The sequence below is a fragment of the Grampus griseus genome, assembly GCF_964374135.1.
Source record: "Grampus griseus genome assembly, chromosome: 2".
NCBI lineage: Eukaryota > Metazoa > Chordata > Mammalia > Artiodactyla > Delphinidae > Grampus > Grampus griseus.
The window spans coordinates 116557087-116581396 of record NC_139018.1 but is presented as its reverse complement, the minus strand read 5'-3'; the positions used below and the strand labels follow the sequence as shown (position 1 = coordinate 116581396).

The 24310-nt window shown below is 51.0% G+C and overlaps 1 protein-coding gene across 2 annotated transcripts; it reads left to right on the top strand.

The window, feature by feature from the left end:
* The first annotated feature begins 473 nt into the window (after positions 1-473).
* UBL7 (ubiquitin like 7) lies at positions 474-15589 on the top strand. 2 transcript variants are annotated; one of them, XM_082648894.1, is made up of 11 exons: positions 474-499; positions 2301-2513; positions 4175-4294; positions 7716-7798; positions 8807-8891; positions 9442-9499; positions 10226-10356; positions 10616-10665; positions 10911-11078; positions 11665-11787; positions 14399-15589. In XM_082648894.1, exons 2-11 carry the CDS (start codon positions 2330-2332, stop codon positions 14534-14536), a joined length of 1140 nt encoding a protein of 379 aa, XP_082505020.1. In that variant the 5' UTR covers positions 474-499; positions 2301-2329; the 3' UTR covers positions 14537-15589. The 2 variants fall into 2 exon arrangements, with proteins under 2 accessions (XP_082505020.1, XP_082505021.1); XM_082648895.1 differs by having other exon boundaries at positions 490-549.
* The last annotated feature ends 8721 nt before the right edge of the window (positions 15590-24310 follow it).

The following is a 24310-nucleotide window of genomic DNA, read 5'->3' as shown; positions in this document are numbered from 1 at the left end:
GCTGACTTCACCCGACGGCAGGCCGTTTTCTGGTGACGGCTGCAAGGTTGAGGCGTGTCTGAAGAGGCCGCTCGGGAAAGGGCCCTCTGGGAGCGAAGGGTCGAGGCAGGAGGGGATCCGGGGTCCGCGATGTGCCCAAGAGCCCGGCAGTGGGAGTTCCCACCTGCGGCGCTGTAAGGACCCGGAGTAACCGAAGGACTCTGCATGCGTCCCAGGACAGTGGGGGAATCGCAGGGTTGTAAACCTCACGCCAAGCCCCGCTCTCGTGACGCGCGCCTTGGAACACTGACAGCTCTAGACTCCTCTCCGACGAAAGCACGAAGACGCTCTCGCGCCGGAACTTTCAAACCGCGGAGGAGCCACGCCCTCCCTGGAATCGGAAGCTTTTCAACTAGTGCCATTTGCAGGCTGCCTATTTATAAAGGGGCGGGGGCCATAGTAGGAACTGCAACTCCCAGAATGCAGCGCGGAGCTTCCTGTTTCCGGCGAGAGGACCTGAGTGAGTGTTTACACCGGCGGCCCTGCGGCCGGGTTCCTTCCGCGGGACGGGTGAGGGCGCTGGGTCCTGGGTCGCGCGGGCTCGACGTGTGTTGACTAGTTAGCTGGTCCCGTGGGAGCGGTGGGGTCGTTACTCAAAAGGTAGTGTCCCTGTCCCAATATAAACTATCAGTGACCTTGGGCCACTGACTTCACCTTTCTGAATCTCGGTTCCTTTGTCTGTAGAATGTAAATGAGAATTCCTGTTTCAGGGAACAGTTGTGAGGATTAAATGAGATATGGTAGATTAAAAGCCCCATTTCCTTCCCTGCCATAAACCTGGAGATGGACGGTTTGAGGATGCCTTAGGGTCTGCTGGGCAGCCTCTGAAGCCTTTTCTTTCCTCTTACAAAGAAGCCACTTTGGAAGCAATAATGATAATAGCAAGGGCTTATCTTGCCTTACAAGGTTCTTCCCTCAGGTTTTTGACTCATTTTCTGGGCACATAAGTACTGGGCATTGGGACAGTAGCGACCAAAAATTCTGGTCTTTGCTTTCAAGAGCCTCTAAGAATGGGATGCGGGGGAGATTGAGAAGTAAATAGATATTTGTAACCCTTTGCCATGAGGGAATATGACAACAATAGAGGGAAGAGAGAGGGGACAGGAGAGGTTGTATTTGGGTTGGTCTTGATGGGAGTTTGCTTAGAGATGGAAGAGAGAAGAGGAGTTACGTGCAGAGTTAGCAGATGAGTGGAGGTATAAAGTGGGGGAGAGCTTTGTTTTGAATCCAGGCTTGGGGAGGGTGGGGCAGCCCAGAGCTCTTGAAGAGGAAGGCTGGCAGAGAGAACAGTTGTGAATGTCTTTTAAAGCCAGGCTGTGCCGTTTAGACTTATTCATAGAGGTGGTCTGGAGTCATTGGAGGGATTCTAAGCAGAGGAGTGACTTGATTAGATCTGTGTTTTAGAATGATGGCTTGGGGGCTTCCCTGGTGGCGCAGTGGTTGAGAGTCCGCCTGCCGATGCGGGGGACGCGGGTTCGTGTCCCAGTCCGGGAAGATCCCACATGCCGCGGAGCAGCTGGGCCCATGAGCCATGGCCGCTGAGCCTGCGCGTCCGGAGCCTGTTGCTCCGCAACGGGAGAGGCCACAACAGTGAGAGGCCCGCGTACCGAAAATAAATAAATAAAAAATAAAATGATGGCTTGGGTGGCAGCATGGATATTTGGTAGGGAGAGGCCAGAGGCAGGGAGCTTGTTGTAAAGCTGTGTGGTAGTTAAAGCAAGAGTTGATGAAGAAACACGGAGTGTACATAAGGGAGAGTGTTGGATGATCTCATTTGAACCTCACAGCATTCCTATTAACATGACTTTTTTTTTTTTTTTTGCGGTACGCGGGCCTCTCCCTGTTGTGGCCTCTCCCGTTGCGGAGCACAGGCTCCGGACGCGCAGGCTCAGCGGCCATGGCTCACGGGCCCAGCCGCTCTGCGGCATGTGGGATCTTCCCGGACCGGGGCACGAACCTGTGTCCCCTGCATCGGCAGGCGGACTCTCAACCACTGCGCCACCAGGGAAGCCCCTGGCATGACATTTTTATGTCCACTTTAAAGCTGAAGAAACTGAGGCTTAGAGAGCTGAAGTCCCTTGCTGTCTGTCATAGGATGAGTGAAGAGAGGACCCCAGGTTCTAGTTCTGGCCTCCTGATGCTGCATCTTGCGCTTTTCCAAGTGTCACCCTGAATTACCTCTCATTCAGCCCCCTGGTGGGGTGGGGGCAGTGTAGGGTCGTGGTCTGTCCTTTAACCACTAAGGCTTTGTTCCTTTACAGGGAGAAAGAGAGAGCGCGAAAGAGAGAGGATGTCTCTCTCAGATTGGCACCTGGCGGTGAAGCTGGCTGACCAGCCACTTGCCCCCAAATCTATTCTTCGGTTGCCAGAGACAGAGCTCGGAGAATACTCACTGGGAGGCTATAGTATTTCATTTCTGAAGCAGCTCATTGCTGGCAAACTCCAGGAGTCTGTTCCAGACCCCGAACTGATCGGTGAGTCTCTGTGGACTAAGGATGGGCTGCTGCTCTGATCTCTTTTGGGGGAGAATAATTCTGGAATTAAAGGGTAAATTAAGAGTTTGGGATTTGTCTCCTAATGTTAACGCTCCAGGGAGTTGATTGTTGTTGGGTGAATGGAAACACAAATCATAATGGAAGTGATTGTTGTTGGGTGAATAGAAACACAAATCATAATGGAAGTGATTGTTGTTGGGTGAATAGAAACACAAATCATAATGAAACTATTGTTGCCATTTTAGTCCTTCATTATACTGAGCTACTTTATCACAACATTCCTTAACTATGACATTGTTGAATTATTTCTCTGATAGAGCAAGAGTTTGGGGTAGGGAGACTTCCCTGGTGGTCCAATGGGTAAGACTCCGTGCTCCCAATCCAGGGCGCCTGGGTTCAATCCCTGGTCGGGGAACTAGATCCTGCATGCGTGCTGCAACTGAGAATTCGCATGCCCCAACTAAGAAGCCTGCGTGCTGCAACTAAGACCTGGCACAGCCAAAAGAAAAAAAAAAGAATTTAGGTTAGGAAGGAGGAGCTGGCTAGGGAAAGCCCCTCAGTATATGGCATTTGAGCTGGGTATTAAGGGGTGGTTAGAAGGATTTTTGGTTGGTTGGTTGGTTAGAGGGAAGGCAGTGAAAAAGGACAGATGGCAAGGGCATTCTAAGTGGAGGAAGAAGGAATTTAAGTATAATTTCTTCCTTCCTTCCTCCCTCCCTCCCTTCCTTCCTTCCTTCCTTCTTCCCTCCCTCCCTCCCTCCCTCCCTCCCTCCCTCCCTTCCTTCCTTCCTTCCTTCCTTTCTTCCTTCCTTCCTTCCTTCTTCCCTCCCTCCCTTCCTCCCTCCCTCCCTCCCTTCCTCCCTCCCTCCCTCTCTCCCTTCCTTCCCCTCCCTGCGTGGCTTGCGGGATCTTAGTTCCCCCACCAGGGATTGAACCCAGGCCCCGGCAGTGAAAGTGAATATAATTAAATTATATTACAAACTCAATGTCATATAAACTGACAAAATGGTATATGCTGGCAAAAAGTGTGTTTTCAGTCATAAAAATATGGGGTTCATCCTTTTTTATTGTTGCATTTTCCCATTCATTTAAATTGAGCAGTCTCCATGGTGTTAAGCTCTATAGAGTTTTCCTGCATAGCTTCTGTGTTTTATCAGTTTGTGCTCGCTAACCGTTGTTATTAAAATGTATTTATTGGGCTTCCCTGGTGGCTCAGTGGTTAAGAATCCGCCTGCCAATGCAGGGGACACGGGTTTGAGCTCTGGTCCGGGAAGATCCCACATGCCACGGAGCAACTAAGCTTGTGTGCCACAACTACTGAGTCCACATGCCACAGCAACTGAAGCCCGCGCACCTAGAGCCCGTCCTCCGCAACAAGAGAAGCCACCGCAATGAGAAGCCTGTGCACCACAAGGAAGAGTAGCCCCCGCTCGCCACTATTAGAGCCTGCGTGCAGCAACGAAGACCCAACACAGCCAAATAAAAAAAATTAAAAATGTATTTATTAAGTAAGAGTACTTTTAAAAGCATATATCATTCTCTAGCTATCTGTCCAATCAAGATAAGGTTCTTAGGGGACAAAAATCATTTAAATTGTTTTGAGGAGCAAAATATAAATGAACAGTTCTTTTTTTTTTTAGATCTGATCTACTGTGGCCGGAAGCTAAAAGATGATCAGACCCTTGACTTCTATGGCATTCAGCCTGGGTCCACAGTCCATGTTCTGCGCAAGTCCTGGCCTGAGCCTGATCAGAAACCAGGTGAGAGAGTGCTGTCTGTTAGACAGGCAGGGCTTCTGTAATATCTACAAGGGAAGGAGGGTCTGTGTGTGTTCTTGAGGCAAGGGCCTGGGTGGAACAAAGGGGTGATTTACTGAGATGATAATAGAGGCTATCTTTATTACTTATTGGATTAGACCACATTGATTAACAGAGTACAATTTTGATCTTGCTGCCAGTGCCACTAACAGAAAGGGATTTGTTTCTCTACTTTTAAGTTCATTACCCACTGTTTTAATGGGGTGGGGAGGATGTGTCTATTTAAATTCCTTTAGGGAGTGAACTTTGTATTTTTGTTATTGTTGTTGTTGTTCTCATTAGAAAAAAGCTGGAAACTCCCTGCTTTCCTCTAAATGCTGTAGTGTGCTCTCATGTTAGCAAATCTTCGCACAAACTGTTGCAGGCGGTGATTTGTTCAGTCACCTCACTCCTGCTATACTGATAATTTATTTTCCTGAAGTTTGAAAATATTCGAGTGGTATGAAAGTAGCTCTTGGAGAAAACATACAAAGCTTGTAATGCTTCTTTGACTTATTAATAAAAGGTGCTGCTTGGAGTTTAAATTTTGCATCTGTGTTTTAAAAGCGTCCCCAAAGATAAGGCTAAGCTGTGTAAGAGATTAGCTTTGTTAAAAACGGGCAGTTTGACATATTTTAATAATGTTCACGATCGCTTTGACTGGTTATCAGCTTGAAATTTTTCCTCTTTTCAATTCTAAACATAAAGGACAAAAAGATCTTCTTTTGTACCCTGATGGGAAGTGAGAAAGAGAAAGGCAGTCTCTGACATCTGGAGGCTGGCCTGGCCTTCAGCTAGGCCTTGAAACATGAACAATTTCACAGGTCACCAACATCTACAAGGCCACTCACTCTGGGACTGTAATGGATCAAGACAAAAACAAGATTCTTCTCATTTCTGAGCAGAGACAAAAACATGAACATTGTCCAAACCACAAAAATGACCAAATATCCCTCTATCCTGGCTATTATGAATTACTGCTGCTTCTTTACCAATTACAGCTTTCATCTTGCGCTAGTTTTCCTTCCTTCTAGATAAGAATTATTAAGATACGTGATCATAAAATCACCCCCACTTCCTGACAGCCTCTAATCCGGAGCAAAACCCTGCTTCCTTAAACTTCACCCACCAAGTCACCCAACCAAAGCCCAAATCCTATAAGTTCTTTCTGACTCCCTCTTATTGAGATGCCCCATGGTTCTCGTGGTGGCATTCTCTCTGTAAGAGCAGTAAACGCAACTTGCTCAGCTGTAGGTGTACCCCTCTGATCTTTGGCTGGAGGGGATTGACAGAAGGAAAGTAGCATTTGTTGCTTCTTCCAGCCAGATTGTTTCTCTTTGATATCTCATTTAATCATTACAGTGGCTCAGCAGGGTAGGGTAACAGCATTAGCATTTTATAGACAAGAAAAAGAGGGTTAGAAAGGTATTTATTCAAGGTCACCTGCTTACAAAATGAATGTAAGAGCTGGGATGTGAATCCAGGTTTTCCTGGCTCAAGAGCCCATGTTCTTTCCACTGAGCTGGCTGCCTCTCACTTCCAAAGGGTGAAACTAGCTCAGAGATGTTAAAGAGACAAGCATAACTCTTAGCTGATTGTGGGCTTAAGATTTTGAGTCCTTTTCATCACTCCTTCTGCCTGGAGATTTATTTTTGAAACAAACGGACTTTTTGTTGGGAGGTGAAAATAAACTTTTGGATTTGAAAATAAACTTTTGTGACAGCATTTTAGGTATTTTATCCTTGAGTGTTCTTCCAAAAGGAAGCGCATTTCTTTTATCTTCCACCAGATTAGATCCTGTAGGAGGAAAAGGTGTCAGTTTCTTCCTTCCCACCTGGATCCTTTTGGTGGTTCTCCGCAGAGGGTTACAAATTCCTTTAGGATCTCACTTAGGCCTGCTGTTTGAGCAGGGGTGTGTACCCCGGCCTCCAGCCACCAAGAACGACTTACTGTTCCTTTGAAGCACCTCTTATATTCTTCCATGCCTTTGCACTCGTTCTCACTTAGGCCTGGAATACCTTCTCTTCCCAGTAAACATCTGCTTTACCTTAAATATCCCTCTCAAACGTTCTCTTCTGGGAGGCAGCTCTGTGTGGGCCTCCCTCTCAGTAATGGCTGTCTGCCTCCATGTTCCTAATGCCCTTGCTGTGGTCTGTGCCTCTGTTGAAGTCCTCAGCATGGTATTTTGTAATTGTGTGTGTGTGTTTAATTCAGTCTCATTTCTCCTACTGTTAAGTTCCTTGATGGCAGGGACTCTCACTTTTTGTATTCCTGTGCCTTGCACAAAACAAGATTTACTCCAAAACCATGGAGTAAATGCTTAGCACAGGTTTGTTGAATGAATAAATTAGGTAATTTACTTGAGGTGAATATTTTTCAAAAGAGACAACCCTCATGATTAGAGCGATAGGTAAGGATGTGGTTGCCACACTGAACCCTAGGGGTGCTGTTCACCTTGCTCTGGGAATGGTGCGTCTGGAGTTGGGCAGTACACAGTCCATATAATCACAAGTAGCCGTTTTGGGTGAGGGTCACCACACTTTTTAAAAGTGTGACCGAGGGTGGACTTCCTGCCTACTCCCCCTTCTTTTACCCAAATTTCTTTACCTGTGAGATGGGCTGATGTCCTAAATAGTAAAGTGACCAAGTAAAACTAAGACAACTGCTAAACTTTCCCATATATATGAGTCATTGTGTCCAAAGATCAAAAAGGAGCTTTGAGTCCCAGTGACATGCTTGTTTTTGGACATGTGATGAGTTTGTTAAGAACCCTAGGAGTACAGTGTTTTCTTGGTCATTGTTGTATTTGTTTTTTTTTAATCAAAATAATATTACAGAGGCCTGAAAGAAAATATCCAAAAGAAAAGAGTTACCCCTGATCCTGTCACCCTAGCTTGTTCCCTTCCAGCCTTGGCCCACGTGCACACTGACACACATCACAAAGTTTTACTAGAGAATGCGCATACAACTATGTTCTATTTCTTTCTCTTAACATATTGTGTCAACATAGCTCCATATTGTTCAGATGGCTTGCAGCACTTATTTTAAATCATTGCACAAAAGTCTGCTGAGTTCCTTATACCCTCCTCCTTTTCAAATGTGAAAAGTCTAGAACTCCTGCAGTGGGATATTGATCAGAACAGTCTCTTTCATGTGGTAAGATTCCCCTCTGCTGGAACTGGAATTTGTTTATCTACTGAAGATACTTAAATGAGAGTGCAGTTTTCACATCTATGGCGTAAATGTTTTTTTTCTGATCGGGTGCCCATTTTTAGTGGGGTGATGAGGGAAGGGAACCTGCATCTGGGCACTTGCTGAAGTGATGTTGTGCGTCTGCAGCAGGGGCAGGGCCGGGTTGTAGGGTAACTGAGTGTCTTGTCCCCAGAACCTGTGGACAAAGTGGCTGCCCTGCGGGAGTTCCGGGTGCTGCACACTGCCCTGCACAGCAGCTCCTCCTACAGGGAGGCGGTGAGTATGTGCCGAGCCCCCTGCGAGATGCTTGCCAGGACTGCTGGAGAGGGGTTGAAGTGGTGTAGAGAGGGAGCTGGAAGCCGGTTGCCAAGGCTCCCAAGAGTTCCTTGGGGAGTTTTTGCCATGTCTGTGGGTCTCAGTAGAGCCCTATCTTCCCCCAAAGAGGCTCTCAGCTAGGCATTGTTGATTCCCTCTAATGATAATGATACAACCTCTCCTGACATTGGCCTCATGGAATGAATATGGTTACAGCAAAGGATGCATATACTGTTTCTGCTGGGCCTCATTCTTTGACTTTGGCTGAACTGCCTGCCCCCCACTCCTTACCAGGATTTCCTCACTGGGAAAATGCACTGATGTCTTTCTATAGGAGAGTCGATAATCAAGATTAATACAGCTACAGGGCTTCCCTGGTGGCGCAGTGGTTGAGAGTCCGCCTGCTGATGCAGGGGACACAGGTTCGTGCCCCGGTCCGGGAAGATCCCACATGCCGCGGAGCGGCTGGGCCCGTGAGCCATGGCCGCTGAGCCTGCGCGTCCGAAGCCTGTGCTCCGCAACGGGAGAGGCCACAACAGTGAGAGGCCCGCGTACCGCAAAAAATAAATAAATAAATAAATAAGATTAATACAGCTGCAAACTTCCCAATATATATAAATGTGAAATGGTAATTGTGTGGAGATTGAAAAGGACTTTTGGGATCTAGAGAAACCTTTGTTATTGGGCTTTTAATGAGAGCTTTTATTTTAGAAGCACTAGAACTGTAAATGGGGGAAAAGACCAGAGATTGAAGGTTTATTGTGCTCTTGCTTTTATATTGTTTGTTTCCCCTCCAGTAAGCCATGATCTCAGAGAAAAAAGAGGTTCATCTGTTTCCTGGGGCTACTGTCCCATTGCGGTTGTGTATGTGCAAGCACTTAGAGGGAGGAAGTACTTCAGCAGAGAGTGGGTATTTGCTGAGTGCATTGAGCTAGTTGGAGTGCTCAGCCCTCCCCACTTCTCTTGCAGGTCTTTAAGATGCTCAGCAATAAGGAATCTCTGGATCAGATCATCGTGGCCACCCCAGGCCTCAGCAGTGACCCCATTGCTCTTGGTAAGTGCAAGGCTGAGCTTAAGGAAATAGGAGCTGTTGGAGAAGGAGAAACCAGGAGGAGGCAATGACCTTAAAGAACCTTTGACCATCTTGTGAGGAATCACTGGTCTTGTGGCTGGAGGGGGAATAATCCAGATGTATTCCATACACCCAGCCCTCCAAGAGTTGTCAGTCCCACAGCGAAAATATGGCCTAACATCAGAAATGAGACTATGAGGAAGCCATGTGAGGGCAGCTGTTAGCCCAAACCACAGCCATCAGGGAAGACTTCCTGCACACCTTGATGGATAAGGGAAGAACCCAGAGATAAGGGGAAAAGAGGCTGGTGTAGTGGTACACAGCATGTAACCTAAGTGCGGGGGGCAAGTAGGGAGCAAGATGGAGAGCACGTGGTTGTGCTGCTGGGGCTTTGCTTCCCCCTCTTCTCGTGAGGGCTGCTTTGTAGTCTCGCGTCCCTGTTAAGCCGGTTGCTCTGAGGCCTGAAAGTCTCTTCTCCCCACTGGATCTGGCTAAATTTCCAGTCTCTGAGGTGAGCCCTGTTCTCCTTCAGGGGTTCTCCAGGACAAGGACCTCTTCTCTGTCTTTGCTGATCCCAACATGCTTGATACGTAAGTATACCCATCTTATTGAGGGGACCCTATCTCTCCTCATGGTCGGGCCAGAAACCTAATCGTCGCCCTGGATTCTGCTCTTGCAGCCCATCCCCCAAATCTGTCTTCTAAATGTGTCAGGAGGTGAGAAGGAGCAAGGGCTATGGGGGGAATAACAAGCCCAAGGGCAGGGGCATGCAGAGATGTTGGGATGAAGCAGCGTTCTGAGGGAGGTGGCTTTGCAGGCCATGCTCACTTTAGATCTCATTCAGTAGATATTAGGGAGCCTTTGAAGGATTTTAAGCTGGGAAGGACACAGGTGCATACATCCCAAAATTTTAGAGCTGGAAGGGACAGTAGAGGTTGTGTCCCCTTATTTGCAAGTGAAGAAAACAGCCAAAGCCTGGAAAGAGAAGGGACCTGTCAAAGATTGCCCAGTGAAGTAGTGGTGGAGTCCAGACCAAAAACTGACCCCTGAGCCTCCTGGGCTGTGCATGTCCCATCATGCATTGCCAGAGGGGAAGGTGAAGCATCTGCAGGGGTGCCCGGGGGTGAAGGCCTTGCTGTTCCTGGGGACAGAGCAGCAGGAGCACAAGCCGACTGGAGGGAGGTGCTGAAGACTGGGAAATTGAAGGGCAGGCGTGGGTGACTTGATTGTTGTTCGGGGCACCCAGAATTCCTGTCATGGCCAAGGGTGCTCTTTCCTTCTTAGTCACACTTGGGTTTCTTCCTGCCCCATCTCAGGTTAGTGCCTGCTCACCCGGCTCTGGTCAATGCCATTGTCTTGGTTCTGCACTCGGTGGCAGGCAGCACCCCACTGCCGGGGGCCGACTCCTCCCGGGGCATGCCCTCCAGCTCGTACCGGGATATGCCAGGTGAGCCCCAGGACAGTGGAACGCAGGCCCCCTCGGGAGCGGGCAGTGGTCCAGGGGTTTGCTTTACTCAGCAGCTATGTATAGTGCTGGCAGAGGGCGTTCCTTGGGAACTCTCAATTTGAGTCAAGGAGTGCATCTGTCCTGTAATTTTCCAAGGGGAGAGATGAAAATACGAATTTGGAGAGTAACTGGAGCTGAGATTCTGGAGCTGCGCCTCTGCCTCTGTTCTTCCTCCTGAAATCTGTTCTCCCTCCTCCAGGTGGCTTCCTGTTTGAAGGGCTCTCTGATGATGAGGATGACTTTCACCCAGTAAGTGGCCTGGCTGCCTGCCATTTGGGGGGGATGGCGCTGGGGATGCACCTCTCCCTGGGACCTGGCACGCCCCAGCTGGGAGGTGATCGGAGGCCCTTTGGTGACCCAGCTATGTCATACTATTGCTGTCTGAACCTGGCAGGTTGGGGAGGTTCCCCAAGAACTGTTCCTGGAACGGGGGTGGGCTTCATCTGAGAACGTCACAGGCTGCTTCCCTGATTCTTGGTGCCTCTCTTGTTCAGAGCGCCAGGTCCACGCCCTCGAGCAGCACACCCGGCTCCCGCCCAGCTTCCCTGGGGTACAGTGGAGCTGCCGGGCCCCGGCCTATCACCCAGAGCGAGCTGGCCACCGCCCTGGCCCTGGCCAGCACTCCAGAGAGCAGCTCTCACACGCCAACTCCTGGCACCCAGGTATGGAGAGAGGGCGGGAAGATCAAGGCCAGGCCCCTAAGGGAGAAGGTCCCAGTGGTAGAATGGATTGACCTTTGCTGATCCTGGTGCTGGATCTGCTTTGAGCCGAACTCTACCTGGAGCCTGGTGGGTTTCCCGCTGCAGCTCAGGCGACCTCCCGTCACCAGCCTTTAGGGCTTAGAAGTCTGGGCCTGATTTCATCACGGGCCTGATTAACTCCTGCCAGCACTTTGGAAGAACCTTCCATCACATAAGACACCCTTACTTGTCCCTGAAAGTGGCCAGACGTCACAGGCTTAAGCGTTCCTGGTGACGGTCACTCCAGCTTGCAAGGCCATGTCTCCCAGTGCTGGGTCCTAGGCTAGGTCGGGGGCTCCATTCCATCTCCCTGGAGCAAAAGAGAACAGAACCTTTCCCGCCCACATAGAGAGCTTTTGGGTACCTCTGTGTGGTTGTCTCATGCAGGCCCCTGCTGGGAGGCAGTCGTGGGGCACCCAGGGGCACCCTGGGTGATGTGACAGCAGTGGGTATGTGCTGGGAGACTGAGGTGTCTCTGAGCGTGGCACTGACCCTGGTTTGTCTCTAGGGCCATTCCTCAGGGACCTCCCCGGTGTCATCCGGCGTCCAGTCAGGGACGCCCATCACCAATGATCTCTTCAGCCAAGCTCTCCAGCATGCGCTGCAGGCCTCCGGGCAGCCCAGCCTTCAGGTCAGTCTTCCCCACTCCTGATGTTCACATGGCTTCTTAGTTACTTTGGACACTGAGCTTTCTTCTGCTCTCTGGAGGCCCTTCCCACTTGGCCTGCTTTGCTCCAGGAACAGCTGGGGCGTGGCAGTGTGACAGGAGAGGATGCTCCCAGCACGGGCAGTTGTCCCTGTGGCTTCCACTCCTGCACCCAGTGACCACGGCCTGGCTCCGCTGACCACCTGGCTTGAATACTTGCGGCAGTTTTAATTGAAGAGACAACTCATCCATTCTGTGAGCGGTGACTGAGCCTTGAGCACATATATACCGGGCCTGGGTCCAGCTCCTGGGGTAGAGACGAGCCAGTGCTCATCCCTGATATGGAGGGGTGCCAGGCAGTTGCTGCAGTGAGGGAGCAACAGGGCGAGAAGCCCAGCCCAGGCTTGAGGTGAGGACCTAGGTCAGGGAAACCTTTTCTGAGGAAGGGGTGTTTGGACTGACTGTCAAAAAATTAGTTAGAGGTTAGCCAGTCAGGGAAGGGGTGTTTGGTTGAGGGGACATGGTGTCCAGGTAGACACAGCCACCTGTTTGAGTGAATGTGGAGGTACAGGTGACAAAACTCAAATAGGCAAGCCCAGAAGACGGTGTCCTTGTGGAGAAGATCCTGAGATGGAGCCAGAGTAAAGGAGAGCAGGAGCCTGAGTGTGAAGGCCTCATTGGGTGCCTGCGTAAGGAGATTAGTCTTGTCTGTGGTCACCAGGGAGCCGTGGAAGATTTTAAGCAGCAAGTGACACCATCTCCCCTGCCTCGTGGAATGTGGAAGCTTAGCTAGCAGCACACCCAGCTCCCGCCCAGCTTCCCTGGGGTACAGTGGAGCTGCCGGGCCCCGGCCTATCACCCAGAGCGAGCTGGCCACCGCCCTGGCCCTGGCCAGCACTCCGGAGAGCAGCTCTCACACGCCAACTCCTGGCACCCAGGTATGGAGAGAGGGCGGGAAGATCAAGGCCAGGCCCCTAAGGGAGAAGGTCCCAGTGGTAGAATGGATTGACCTTTGCTGATCCAAAGGTGCATGACCCAAGGGGTCCACATTGTACTGCATGCCTCTGTGCACAGGCTGTTTGCTTCACTCTCTTTCCTTTGCTCCTAAGCCTGGGGCATGAAGGTCATTTCTGGAACTTGTCCACGGTCATCAAGCCATTAGTGATAGAGACAGGGTCAGGCTGTGTGGTTTTCGGCAGCCCACGTGGCCCTGGTCGACAGTGAGGGGAACGGGAGCAAGACCCGTGGACAGCTGGTCTTTTCCGTTCCTTCATCTTCCCCATCCTGATGCCTGTTCACTCTGCTCTCCAGCTCAGAAGCTTTCATGTGTCTCCCTGGCCTGTAACATGAGTTTGAGTTGGTTTGTGCGGTTTTTTAAAAGCCCAGCACATCCTCACCCTTGCCTGCCTACTTCTCTGAATTTGCATTTCATCCCCACTGCCTTCTCCTTCCCATAGTGTGAACACAGCCTTTTCCCTCAGGTGTGCACTTCCTTCTGCATGGGTTAGAGAAGCTTTGAAAATATGAAATTTCTTTAAACCCTTATGGTAGAGAAGGACTTTCATAACTGAAAGTCAAAATCGAGGAACCATTGTATAAAGAGTAAAAGATATTTTGAGTTAATAAATGTGAACGTTGCTGCATAGCAAATCAAACCCAACCAACCAACCAACAAAAAAAACAAGCGAAGTCTGAAAGCTAATAACAAACCGGGCAAGAAATCTGCACGTATCAGACAAAGGGCAAAACCTCCCTGAACTATAGAAGTTCTTGTGGTTTAGGACCAAGAATGCCATGGAAAAATGGGCAAAAGACATGAACAGACTATTCATGAAGAAGGAAGTACAGATGGCCCTTAAAGCTGTGTAATTCCTTGCAGTCCCATTTCTCGAAATTTATCCTGAAGATGTATGTGCATGTAGAGGATGAGATTTGTACACAGTCAGTCGCTGCAGTGTTGTTTGTAATGGCAAAGACTGGGAACAGCCCAGTTGTACATTTCAGGACATCCACAAGTTGGAATGTTATACAGTTATTAAAAAGTTCTTTATGTATTGGCATAGGGAGCTCTCTAGGATACATTAATATGTTGGGGAAAAAAAAGGAGGGGTGTAAGGAAAGGGTAAATATAGGAATATATATTCATATTTCTTCAAAGAAAATAAAATATGTTATCGGGGTGGGGAGGGGAGTAGATGAGAGCGAGACTTTTCACTGTGTATCATAGTAAAAAGCGAAGTTAATTTAGAAATGTACCCCCCCACCCGTTTGTGTGTGTTTGTGTGTGTGTCTATACATACAGCAGGAGAAAGAAACTTAATCTTTTGAAATTTAGGCATTGAGTACTTTGTGATTTCTCTTTTGATCCTTACGTTACATTTTCCCCTTTTTTATTGGAAAGACTTTTACTGTAACTTGTTCTCTAAACCCTCAGGCCTCTCTTGTAGTTCTCCTAGAAGCGCTGTGTTGTATGGAGCTTCACATCAGCAACTTTACTGGGGGAACCCACCTTTCTGTCTCCCCCTGAAAGGACAGACATAAGCAAGTCACTGCAGTAGCCTAAGTAACAGCTTCTGCCTTTCCTGTCTTTCTGCAGAGCCAGTGGCAGCCCCAGCTGCAGCAGCTGCGTGACATGGGCATCCAGGATGATGAGCTGAGCCTGCGGGCCCTGCAAGCCACTGGGGGGGACATCCAAGCGGCCCTGGAGCTCATCTTTGCCGGAGGAGCCCCATGAACTCCCTGCTCCTCCTGAGCCCCCAGCAAACTGCCAAGGCCGCTGCCCATGGGCAGCACTCTTGAAGGTGCCCCATCCCTCCTCTCCCCAATACACCTGATGGTCGACCTTCTGCTTTGCCCAGTGCTTGGCCTTTCTGGCTGATCTGAGCTGGTAGAGGCAGTGGGGCAAGCATGGTGTGCAGGTTTTGGTGCCGTGGCATCAGGGAGCACAGCTGGTCCCTGCTTCTGGGCCCTGGGTGGAGAATTTTAGATCCACATCCTGAGATGCTGCGTGATGCCCACACTGGTATTTTGGCAGAAGTTTCCAGCGGTAGCCCCCAGAGCCTTTGGTGCTTTGGGTGTGGCATCCTCAGGATGTGCCCAAGGACTGCTGCCCAGTCTCCATGTGGCTGCTGTGTTACAGCTGTGGCCAGAAGAGGCTGTGCTTCTGAGGTGACCGGTCTCAGGAGGGGCCAGGTGGACTTCCGGGGCAGCAGGTCGGGGAAGCTCACCCTCCACATCGCTCCCTCTCCCAAAGGCTTTCAAAAGATTTCTTGTCCCTCCCCTGGCCTAGTCTCACCAGGCACTCTTTGATGCCTGTTGTGTAATGATGCCAGAATCCAGGCCTCAGAGCCATGCCAGGAGGCAGGGCCCTCTTCCCTCTCCTGAAGATGTAAATACAAGAGCAGTTAAATAACAATACTAAACAACACCACCAACACAAACAGGGCCCGGCTTTCATACTGAAGAGAGGGCACGAACCCCCGAGCTGCTGCTCCATCTGCCCGAGCTCTCATTCCCCTGGCACAGTGTTCCCTGGCACGTCGCAGACATGTCCAAGTTGAGCGAGTGGGTTTCATGTGCTTTGACTACTTTGTCAGGAAGAAAATCCTTCAGCTGGTGTCTCGGTGGGAAGTTGCTCAGAGGTCTGCTCCTGCTGTGTCCTCTTGCCAGAGGTTTCATCCACAGCATCCGCAATCACGGTCGTTCGTCTTCTGCTTGTCACCCCCTGGGACAGAAGTTTTACCACTGATGAGGACTGCCTGCTCTGTCCTTTGTTCCCCAGAGCGTTTACCCCTTGGCCCCCTTTCTGTCTTGAAGGACCACACAGAACAGGCCTGCTCCCTCCGCTCTGTGAGCTGGGCTCCGTGAGTTCAGGAGAGTGGTAGCAATTCATTTGTCCTCTGACCTGTCCTCCTGGTTTTGGTCCCCAGCACGTCCTGTTTCTCTCTCTGGATGACCACCAGTCTATCAGCGATACTCTTAAAGAGAGGTACTTGGGAGGCCCCCCTATTCCAGACATGGCCTGAACCGCAGGCCATATCTGGAATAGCGGCCTGCCAGAAAATGTGAAGTCTCCACGTGTCCCTCTCCACGCTAGAGTTAACGTTGAGCGGTGTTTGAATTGGCTGAAGAGACTCAGAGCTCACCAGGCTTCTTGGTGCCAGGTCTCTGTGCCTCAGTGGTCTGCCTGGAACCCAGCTGCCTCTTCGTGGTCAGGAGCAAAGACCAGGAAGCTCTTTGGACCTGATGTCTCTGGTTTGTGATGGAAATAAAGGCCAGTTCCATCCTCACAGGCCTGCCGTGGTCACATGGGGCTGACACAGCCCATCCCGTGCCCGTGATACAGCCTGCCTAGGGCTGATTTCCATTCTGTGGCAACTTGCACCCTGCCCCCAGGGACTGTGCTGGGGCTTCTTAACTCCCCCGGCCCATTATGCTGCGAAACTCTTGGGTGACCTTGCCCTGTCCCTGGAACTGACTCCCAAGTACCAGTTATACTGTTTCCCAGAATTGAACTGTCCCACGGTTTCCCTTTCCCTTCTTTGTCAGCTTTTTCCTCCAGGGTCTTGGCATGTTGGCTTTGCTTCCTGTAGCCATGTTTTAAATAATATATGTTGAGTCTGGTAAGTTCCTCCGCCGAGCCTGGGGCTTTCCATGGGCCAAGGACTCCTTCCTTGCCATTGTCTGCTTTACCCTTTCAACAAACATTCAGTCTCTGCCTTGTGCCAGGTAAACATGACAAGGTCCTTGCTCTCACAGAGCCATGCCATTGGGAAGACAGACCAACAGATGTTTACACTAAAGCCTGATGAGAGTGGGCCGGGCAGATCCTGTGGGCTTGGAGCTCATAGGAAGGGGCACTCACTTGGGTTAGGGTGGGGCTGTGTGTGAGGGAGAGCTGCTTGGAGAAGGTGGCGTCTGACTTGAGACCTGCAGCAGGTGAGGAGGAATCGGGCAGGGAGGTGTACGTGCAGGGTGGGCTGGGAGAGGAGAGGACACAGCTCCTGGAGCCCTGTGTGTGAGGGTGGACTTCAAGGTAGGCAGAGGCTAGATCACTTTCAGCTATGCAAGGAGTTTGGACTTATCCTAAGGACAGTGGAAAGTCACAGGAGAATTTGAATCAGGGGAGAGAGTCAGGCTTGCATCTTAGAAAGGCAGCTGGCTGCTGTGTGTGAATAGATGGGGATTGGGGCGAGCTTGAGGAGGGGAGACCAGCGAGGAAGCTGTTATCCTCTTAGAACTGACAGTGTGTGACGGGCAGTGTAGCAGCTGGGAAGGAGAGGAGTGGGGGGGCGGGGAGACTTCAGGAGTTAGTGTTGATAGCACATCTTGGGAAAGGTGAGTGTGTTATGATTAGCTCCATTTATCCGATGGAGACACCAAGGAGGAGAGGTGAGATCATCTGTGCACAGTCTCATGGTGGGGCAGTGGGCAAATCGGCCTTGGAAACTCAGGTCTTACTCCAGAGGCGGCACCCTTCCCGCTGCTGCCTTCTGAGTGTGGAGAAGTGGGAGGCGGTGTGTGGGTCTCATCAGGCTGAGGAGCTTGGGCTTCATCCTGAAGGCAAAGAGCACCCCTAGGATGGCTCTAGGCAGGGCAATGGAGGACCAGACTCGTGTGTGAGAGAATCTGACAGCTGCGTGGAGGCTGGATTTGTGGGAAGTGAGATTGGGAGTGGGAGACCAGCTAGGAGGCCCATTGCCTCCGGTTGGGACACAGTGGGGGTCTCGACTAGAGCTGCAGTGGGGGAGCTGGGAGGAGGAGAAGGAGGTGAGATGTGAAGGACTCGATGGGGGGGGGCAGGCAGGTTGTGAGTGGGTAGATGGTGGTGCAGCAAGAATGAGGGAGTGGGGGTGGGATCTGGAGTGCAAGACCAGTTTTGGAGATACTGAGCTTGCGGTGCCATGGGATGGCCAGGTGGGGATGTCTTGTAGAGAGGTGGAAGTTTCTAGGATGGAGATAATGATCAGGAAGTTTCAAGTTGAAGGCTGGGCCTGTGTCAAGTGCAAAGGGAATCCAACTTTCCGGGGAAAGGTAGAGGAAAAGGGATGCCCACTAAGGAGTTAGACTTTCTAGGAGATAGTGCCTGATGGGCATGGGCGTGGAAGGGGGAGATGTGCTGCCTCTGGGAAGGCGAGAGCAGAGGTCATCAGAGCTGACGGAGTGCAGAGAACTGGACAGTGGGGCATGGTCAGTGGTGTGGAATGCCACAGAGAAACGTCGTGACCAGGGGCTGACCTTTGACTTGACTCCTTTAGCCATGGTGACCTTGGGGACGTGTCACAGAGCTCAGTTGCAGGGGTTGAGGCCTTGAGTAGGTGGGAGCGGTGGAGGCAGGGAGGGCAGAGAACTCTGGAGTACCTTTCCAGGGAGAGGGTAGTTGGAGGGGAGATGGGATTGAGAGTGAGCTTTTGCAGTTCAGCAGAGGTGAAGTTGGAATTGATCACGAGAACTTTTCTAGGAAGCTAAGGGGAAAAAAAAGGAAGAGACCCCAAAATAGAACATGCAAATATGCAGAGATGGGTGAGTTTTCTGAACAGATCCCTTCTCCTGATATAACTCATATTTGGCTGGGCTGGCATGGGCTGGGCTGGCACAGCTTGCTGGGCACATGGGCCCCGGTTCTGCTCCTTGCCTCAGCCCCATATGGCCTGGGCCCCCGACCAAGCTCTGAGTCCTACCCTGAGGTGGCCTCTTGTTGCCTCTGCCACAGACTTCGGCAGTGAATGTTTGGTGGGGGTGGGGGGGGGGGTGGTATTTAGGCTTCCCTCTATCTGCTTACCCAGCCTCTGCAAACCCCCTCTGGCCCTGGGCTGGGGTGGGGTCAGCTTGGCTGTGCCCCTGGTTTCCCTGGGCTCAGCCGCGTTTGGCTCCTGTATCCTCTGCAGTTGCTGGTGACAGAATTCGGCCTCTATGCTTGAAATGCATTTTGCAGAGACCCAGGCACTGCCCTATTCTACCTTGGCAAAAGCGGCTCACAGCAATGCGGTGCAATGGTGCTCACTCATCAAGCACCCTCTCTGTGCCAGTCATTGAGCTAGGCATCAATACGCCATCTCAGTTGATCCTCATAACAACCCTGAAAAGTAGACATTATTATCCCCATTTACAGATGAGTGCTTCCTGTTAACCGGACGTGACTGTTCTGGGAAACTGGTCTTTCTAGGACTTGGGTGGGATTGTATCAGCACAGTTCCATCAGTGCACCCACCTGGGACCTTGTGCCTGGCTGGCAGGTCGGAAGCTACTCAGAGGGACTGAGGGTCTGTTCACCACTCATCCTTCCTGGAAGTGGCAGCTTGAGTCCTGGAGGGAAATCGGTCTTCTAAGTCAGACTGACTGAGCTGTAGGTCTCTTTTCCACAGAGAACCTAACCTCTTGGAGCCTCAGTTGTGTCCTGTTTGATATTTCCCCTCAATTTATGTAAGTGGATGTTGACAATGTGTATATCTGAGATGCCAAGGCACTCAGAGCTGGACTGGTGAATGTTCTAGGTGACCGAAAGAGTCCGGATCCTGACAATTAGGCATCCCTAGCAAGAGAGAGAGTAACAGGGACACTGAGGTCCTGTGGTGGGGACTAGAAAACCATTTGCTCTTCTGCAGGATGGGGTCTCATTTCTTCCCCACTTGAACCCAGATTCACACTCAATCTTTCTCAGCCAGTATCTCAGAAAGCCACTGCTGATAGATGGGAATGGCTCAAGGATGACCCTAGGCTAAGATCAACAGGATTTAACAGCCCCATGTCTCAGCCCAAGGAGGCAGTGCCTTTGGAGGGGCTGTAATAGGAGCCCTTTACTTTCCACCTTTCCAGCCCTTTACTCCTCCACCTCTCTTCTAAGTGCTGTGTTCTGATCTGACACCGACCTTTGAAGGAGATGGTCATAAACCAGACTGCCTAGCACCTAGGAGAGCCTCAGTAGAAGTTTGTTAAATGACTGGCTGATGATGTTGTAGGAACCAACCAGGATTAGAGAGACCAAGCAAAGCCCCACGGGGGGACCTAGTTGGAACTGGGGTTATTTACCCTGAAAAAGAAGTAGATTTAGAAGGACATGACCTCTATGTTGAAATCCCTGAAGGGCTCTATTCCAGGAAGAGGGATTAGACGTGGTCTGTGTAGCCTTGGAGGATAGATTTAGGACCGATGGGTAGAAGTCTTCCACTGGGGAAGAAGACTTTGTGTCAGAGCTAAACAAGAGGGGCAAGGCTGCCTTGTGGCTAAGCTCATCGCCACTGGAGGTATGTTAGCAGAGGCTACATGACATCCAAAAGGGCTGTTTGAGGGGCTCCCAGGTTGGACTGAATGACGTCTGAGAGTTACTTCTGACCCCAAGAATTGGGATTCTTGGATCACGGTATCCATGAAAGAAAGTGAACTGTTTGTGGGAAACCACATGTCTGCATGCATTTCTTTTCCTCACTCAGGTGGCCCCAGCAGGCCCAAGGATCACATCAGAATTGGGTGGGTCCTGCGACACCGTCCATCCTCCAGAGATTTAAAAGCATGTTTATTTCAGCCTACAAACAAGAAGGAAATGCAGAAGATAGAATGAGAAAGTTTTGTCTACTCTGGTCCAGATAGGAGATAGAAGAACTGCTGATTTAGCTCCTTTTTCTCATTTTGTAAACAAAGAAATGGAGGCCTGGCCTGGGGTAGGGTCTTGCTTAACTTGGGTCAGTGATCAAGCTGGGGCTTCATCTTTGGCCTCCCAGCCATGTCTGGTCAGGAGACTTCGTTAGTCTTGATGGGTTCCGCATGACTCCCACAAGATCCTGCTCTGCCTCAGGCCTTGGGCACTGAGAATGGAGGCTCAGAGATGGATTTTGAGTGGGGCGGGCAGGAGAGGGAGTAGGGTGGAGTGGAGGGAGGAGTTTGTCTCCAGAAAGGCTTGGGAGTGTATATAGTTGACCCTTGAACAAGCCGGGTTAGTGGTGCTGACCCTCTGTGCAGTCGAAAATCCACGTATAACTTACAGTCTGCCCTCGGAAACTGCTGTTCTGCATATGAGGACTCAACTGACCGGGCATAGGACTGTGTAGCACTGTAGTTTCTATTAAAAAAAAAAAATCCACGTGTAAATGGACCCACGCAGTTCAAACCCATGTTGTTCAAGGGTCAACTGTGTTACCTACACACTTGGTCTCAGCTAAGACTCTGTTCTTAAGTGGCCACCAGGTGGCACTCCCGCCACAAGCCCCGTGACATATGGGCAGAGTTTTGGGGCTGGGGATACCGGGCTGCCCTTGGAAGCCATGGGAGGACTTACCATGTTTTGGAGTGAGCTGAGTGCCCTGACAGAAGGAGAAAAGGTCTCTCTTCTGCCAGTCTCCTGTTCATCACTGAATATCCCCCTGTGGATTTTTACTTTTTGTCTCTCAACTTGACTGGCCAGACTCCGATCTTAGCAGTTTAGGGTAGGGCCAGTCAAATAAAAATGCATCTAGAATGACTAGGACAGAGAACAGAGATCCAGGAATGGGATGCTCCTGGGAAGTAGTGACCCTCAGAGCTAAGAAAGGTGGTGGCAATTCTGAGAAGTTCTTCATTTAGGGTGGCTCTGAGCTGGCCTAGAAGGAAGAGGAAGCCTGGGGTAGGAGGGGAGCGGCAGGCACTAGAGGGGACATCCTGTCAGAGGTTTAGGGGTGGGCAGACCACTGAGAGAAGGGTGAGATGTGGTATTAGCGTCTGTATGAGCCGAGGTGGTTTCCTCTGCGTGCCTCGCTTGGTCCAGCCCTGAGCCCTTACATGGTCTTTCATGAGTTAGGCCAAGTCCAGTGGTAGCTGAGGCTATTATGACCATGCCTGTGCCTGTGAGACAGGGGCCTACACACCATGAGCACACAGTAAGTTGGAATTCTCAGATGTGGCCTACATGACCATCAATATCTTAATTTTGAATTATTTGCAAATATTTTAAAATTGGGAGTTTCAACAAAAACTCATTTTTAGCTTCTCTTGAAAAATCAGCTGTCTGTCATATTGAGTGTACTTTCCCATGGCCCCAGGGGCTGGAGCTGTCTACAGCTGCCCTGAAGACAGATCACCCTGGTCTCTCTGCCCCTGCAATGGGTGGTGGTGGTGATGGGGGGACAGGAAGAGTTGGCTATTATTAGTAGCTGCAGGTCCTAGGTGGGCACCAAGCTCTGAGGCTTCATGAAGGGGCTGTCGTGGGCTTGGGCTCCTTATACCTCCCACAGGCCTGTTGTTAGGGGTGGGTCACTCCTTTGAAGACCAGGTGTAGCCATGGGGTCAGGGCTGAGGAGGGGTCAGAGGAAGCCTGGAGTGTGAGGAATGCTCTGAGTATGGTCCTAAAAGGTCTTACTTGGAAGGCTGGGGGAGGCTTCCAGGGCCTCTTGCGGCTTTGGGACCTCAGGTCTATGTGTGTCCATTTCTCTGACTCCCCAGGGGGCTTCTTGGATTTGGCTGTGCCTCCACTGCCCACAGGGAAGACCTCTACAAGGTAGGTTTCTCCTAGATAGAAGCCCCCGCATCATCTCTTTCTCACAGCCTCCTCCCCCTATTCCCCCCATGTGGAGTGGCAGGGAAGGGGAAGGCAGGACTGTGCCTCCCCCTCAGACCTGTCAGCGTCCACATCTGTTGCTTCCTCTGCTGATCCATTTCCCATCATTGACTCTGAGTGTGGATTGTGCCCCTGTGCTTGGTTCAGGCCCAAAAGCCAGCCTTGGGCCCCAGTGAAGAAGGCAGGCTCCTGTCACCACCTACACCATTCTGGTTTGATTTCCCCGTGCTACATGAGGCAGGCAAGTCCACGCCAAACACTGGCCCTGTGCTCTCCCCACCCTGGGTACCCGTTCTCCTTCACGCCCTTACTCTAGCTGCACTCTTTCGCTATAGAGTTACTGTCCCAAATCACTTTCACGGGCTCGCTTCTCACCTCCCCTGGCTGCCTGTAGCCAACCAGGAGTGGGCTGCCATCTGGTGCTGGCCCTTTGCCCTTAGATTGGCTGGCTCGGGGTGTCAATTGGGGTGAAGCAGGTGCTGAGATGAGCATGGAGGAGCCCAGCCAGAGGCCCTCCCTGAACATGAGGTGGGACGGTCTTCAGCACTACCCCGTCACCCTCACCCCAGCCTGGAAAAAAATTCCCTGGCACCTGCCCCAGTTTCCATCTGCTGCCCTGTTTCTTGGGAGGCTGAGCCCAGCCCCTGACCTGCCCTCCTGTTCAGCACCTGGTAACCTGGGCCCCTGTCTGGGTCTTTCTGAGGATCGTTTGGATCCAGCCACACACAGGAGGCAGTAGCGGAAGGGTGCGATGCATTGAGAGCATTATGATATAGAAGATAAGGGGGTGGGCCCCAGAGAGACTGCCTGGACTTCAGTCCCGGCCCTTCACTAATGAGCTGTGTGACCTTGGGCACATCTCATCCCCTCTCTGTTCCTCGGTTTCCATGTTTGCAAAAGGAGCCAAATAATAGCACCTACCTCTTAAGCTTGCGAAGATGAAATGAATTAAAACGAAGCTATGAAACGTTCACGGCACATAGTAACCTCAGCATTAGCTATTGCTATTGGAGTCAGAAAACCCGGGTTCCCATCATGGCTCCATCAGCTGAGCTTGGGGAGATCTCTCTCCCTCCCTGTGCCTCAGTTTCCTTCTCTAATATAGGGATGTGCTCTCTCGCTCACTAAGGGAGAGAATGTAGGACTGGCAGGGAGAACGTAGGTGGAAGTGGGTTGTGTGTTGTGAGTTGCTGTGCACGTGGGCAGTGTTATCGTCAATTCTGAATTCTCAGTTCTTAAAGGCAGGGCAGGCAATTTCTTAATTTGCTTACCTTGCAGAGAGGGCAGACACTGGGGGTCATAAAGTTCAGCAGATGAGGCTGGAAACAGAGTGTCACTCTTGGAGGCCAGCCTGGGCCAGGACGTGCTGTTGGCTTCAGGGCCACAGGCTTGGGTATAGGACTGGGGAGGGGCTGTTCGACTGTCCACAGCCTCCCTCTCTTTGTGGCAGTGTACCTCTGGGCATCATGAAGCTGTTGGCCCTACCCAGCAGGCCAGGAACCTAGTCCTGCACTATCTCTGGAGGCATCCTGATTTCACCTTTTGGCTTGTTGGGGTATCTTAGGAGCACTTAGGGAAGAAAGGAGGGATAGCTGGAAACCAAATATGGAATGGTAAGGCAGAACTTCCCGGTGATAACCTTTTCTTGGCTGTGGAGCTGGACAGAGGGCTGGAGCTGGGGCTGGGGCCAGGGCAGCCTGTTCCCTGTCTTTGGTGGTGTCTGCAGTATGTGAATCGAGTCCAGCTAGGTGTGTGTGTCTTGGAGGCCCCAATGCACCTCTGCTCCTTCCTCCTCAACCTGTCTTCTCTCCGTGCAGTCCATCTGGGGATAGACATCCAGTAAGCACTGGATAAGTGGATTTCCCATCCATGGTTACCTTGGGCCGAAACAGAGATGGAGGGTCTGGACCCTCTCTGGTTTGAGGGAGAGGAGACTTCTTTACAAAGGGCAAACATGTGGCTCTGAAAAGATAAGCTGACAGC

What these genes read in the sequence shown, in the direction of transcription:
- UBL7 (XM_082648894.1), top strand. Translation starts at nt 2,330, where the DNA reads ATGTCTCTCTCAGATTGGCACCTGGCGGTGAAGCTGGCTGACCAGCCA. An exon ending in GCTCCTCCTACAGGGAGGCG is followed by an intron (nt 7,799 to 8,806) that starts GTGAGTATGTGC and finishes CTTCTCTTGCAG; the next exon opens with GTCTTTAAGATGCTCAGCAA. An exon ending in CGCCAACTCCTGGCACCCAG is followed by an intron (nt 11,079 to 11,664) that starts GTATGGAGAGAG and finishes GTTTGTCTCTAG; the next exon opens with GGCCATTCCTCAGGGACCTC.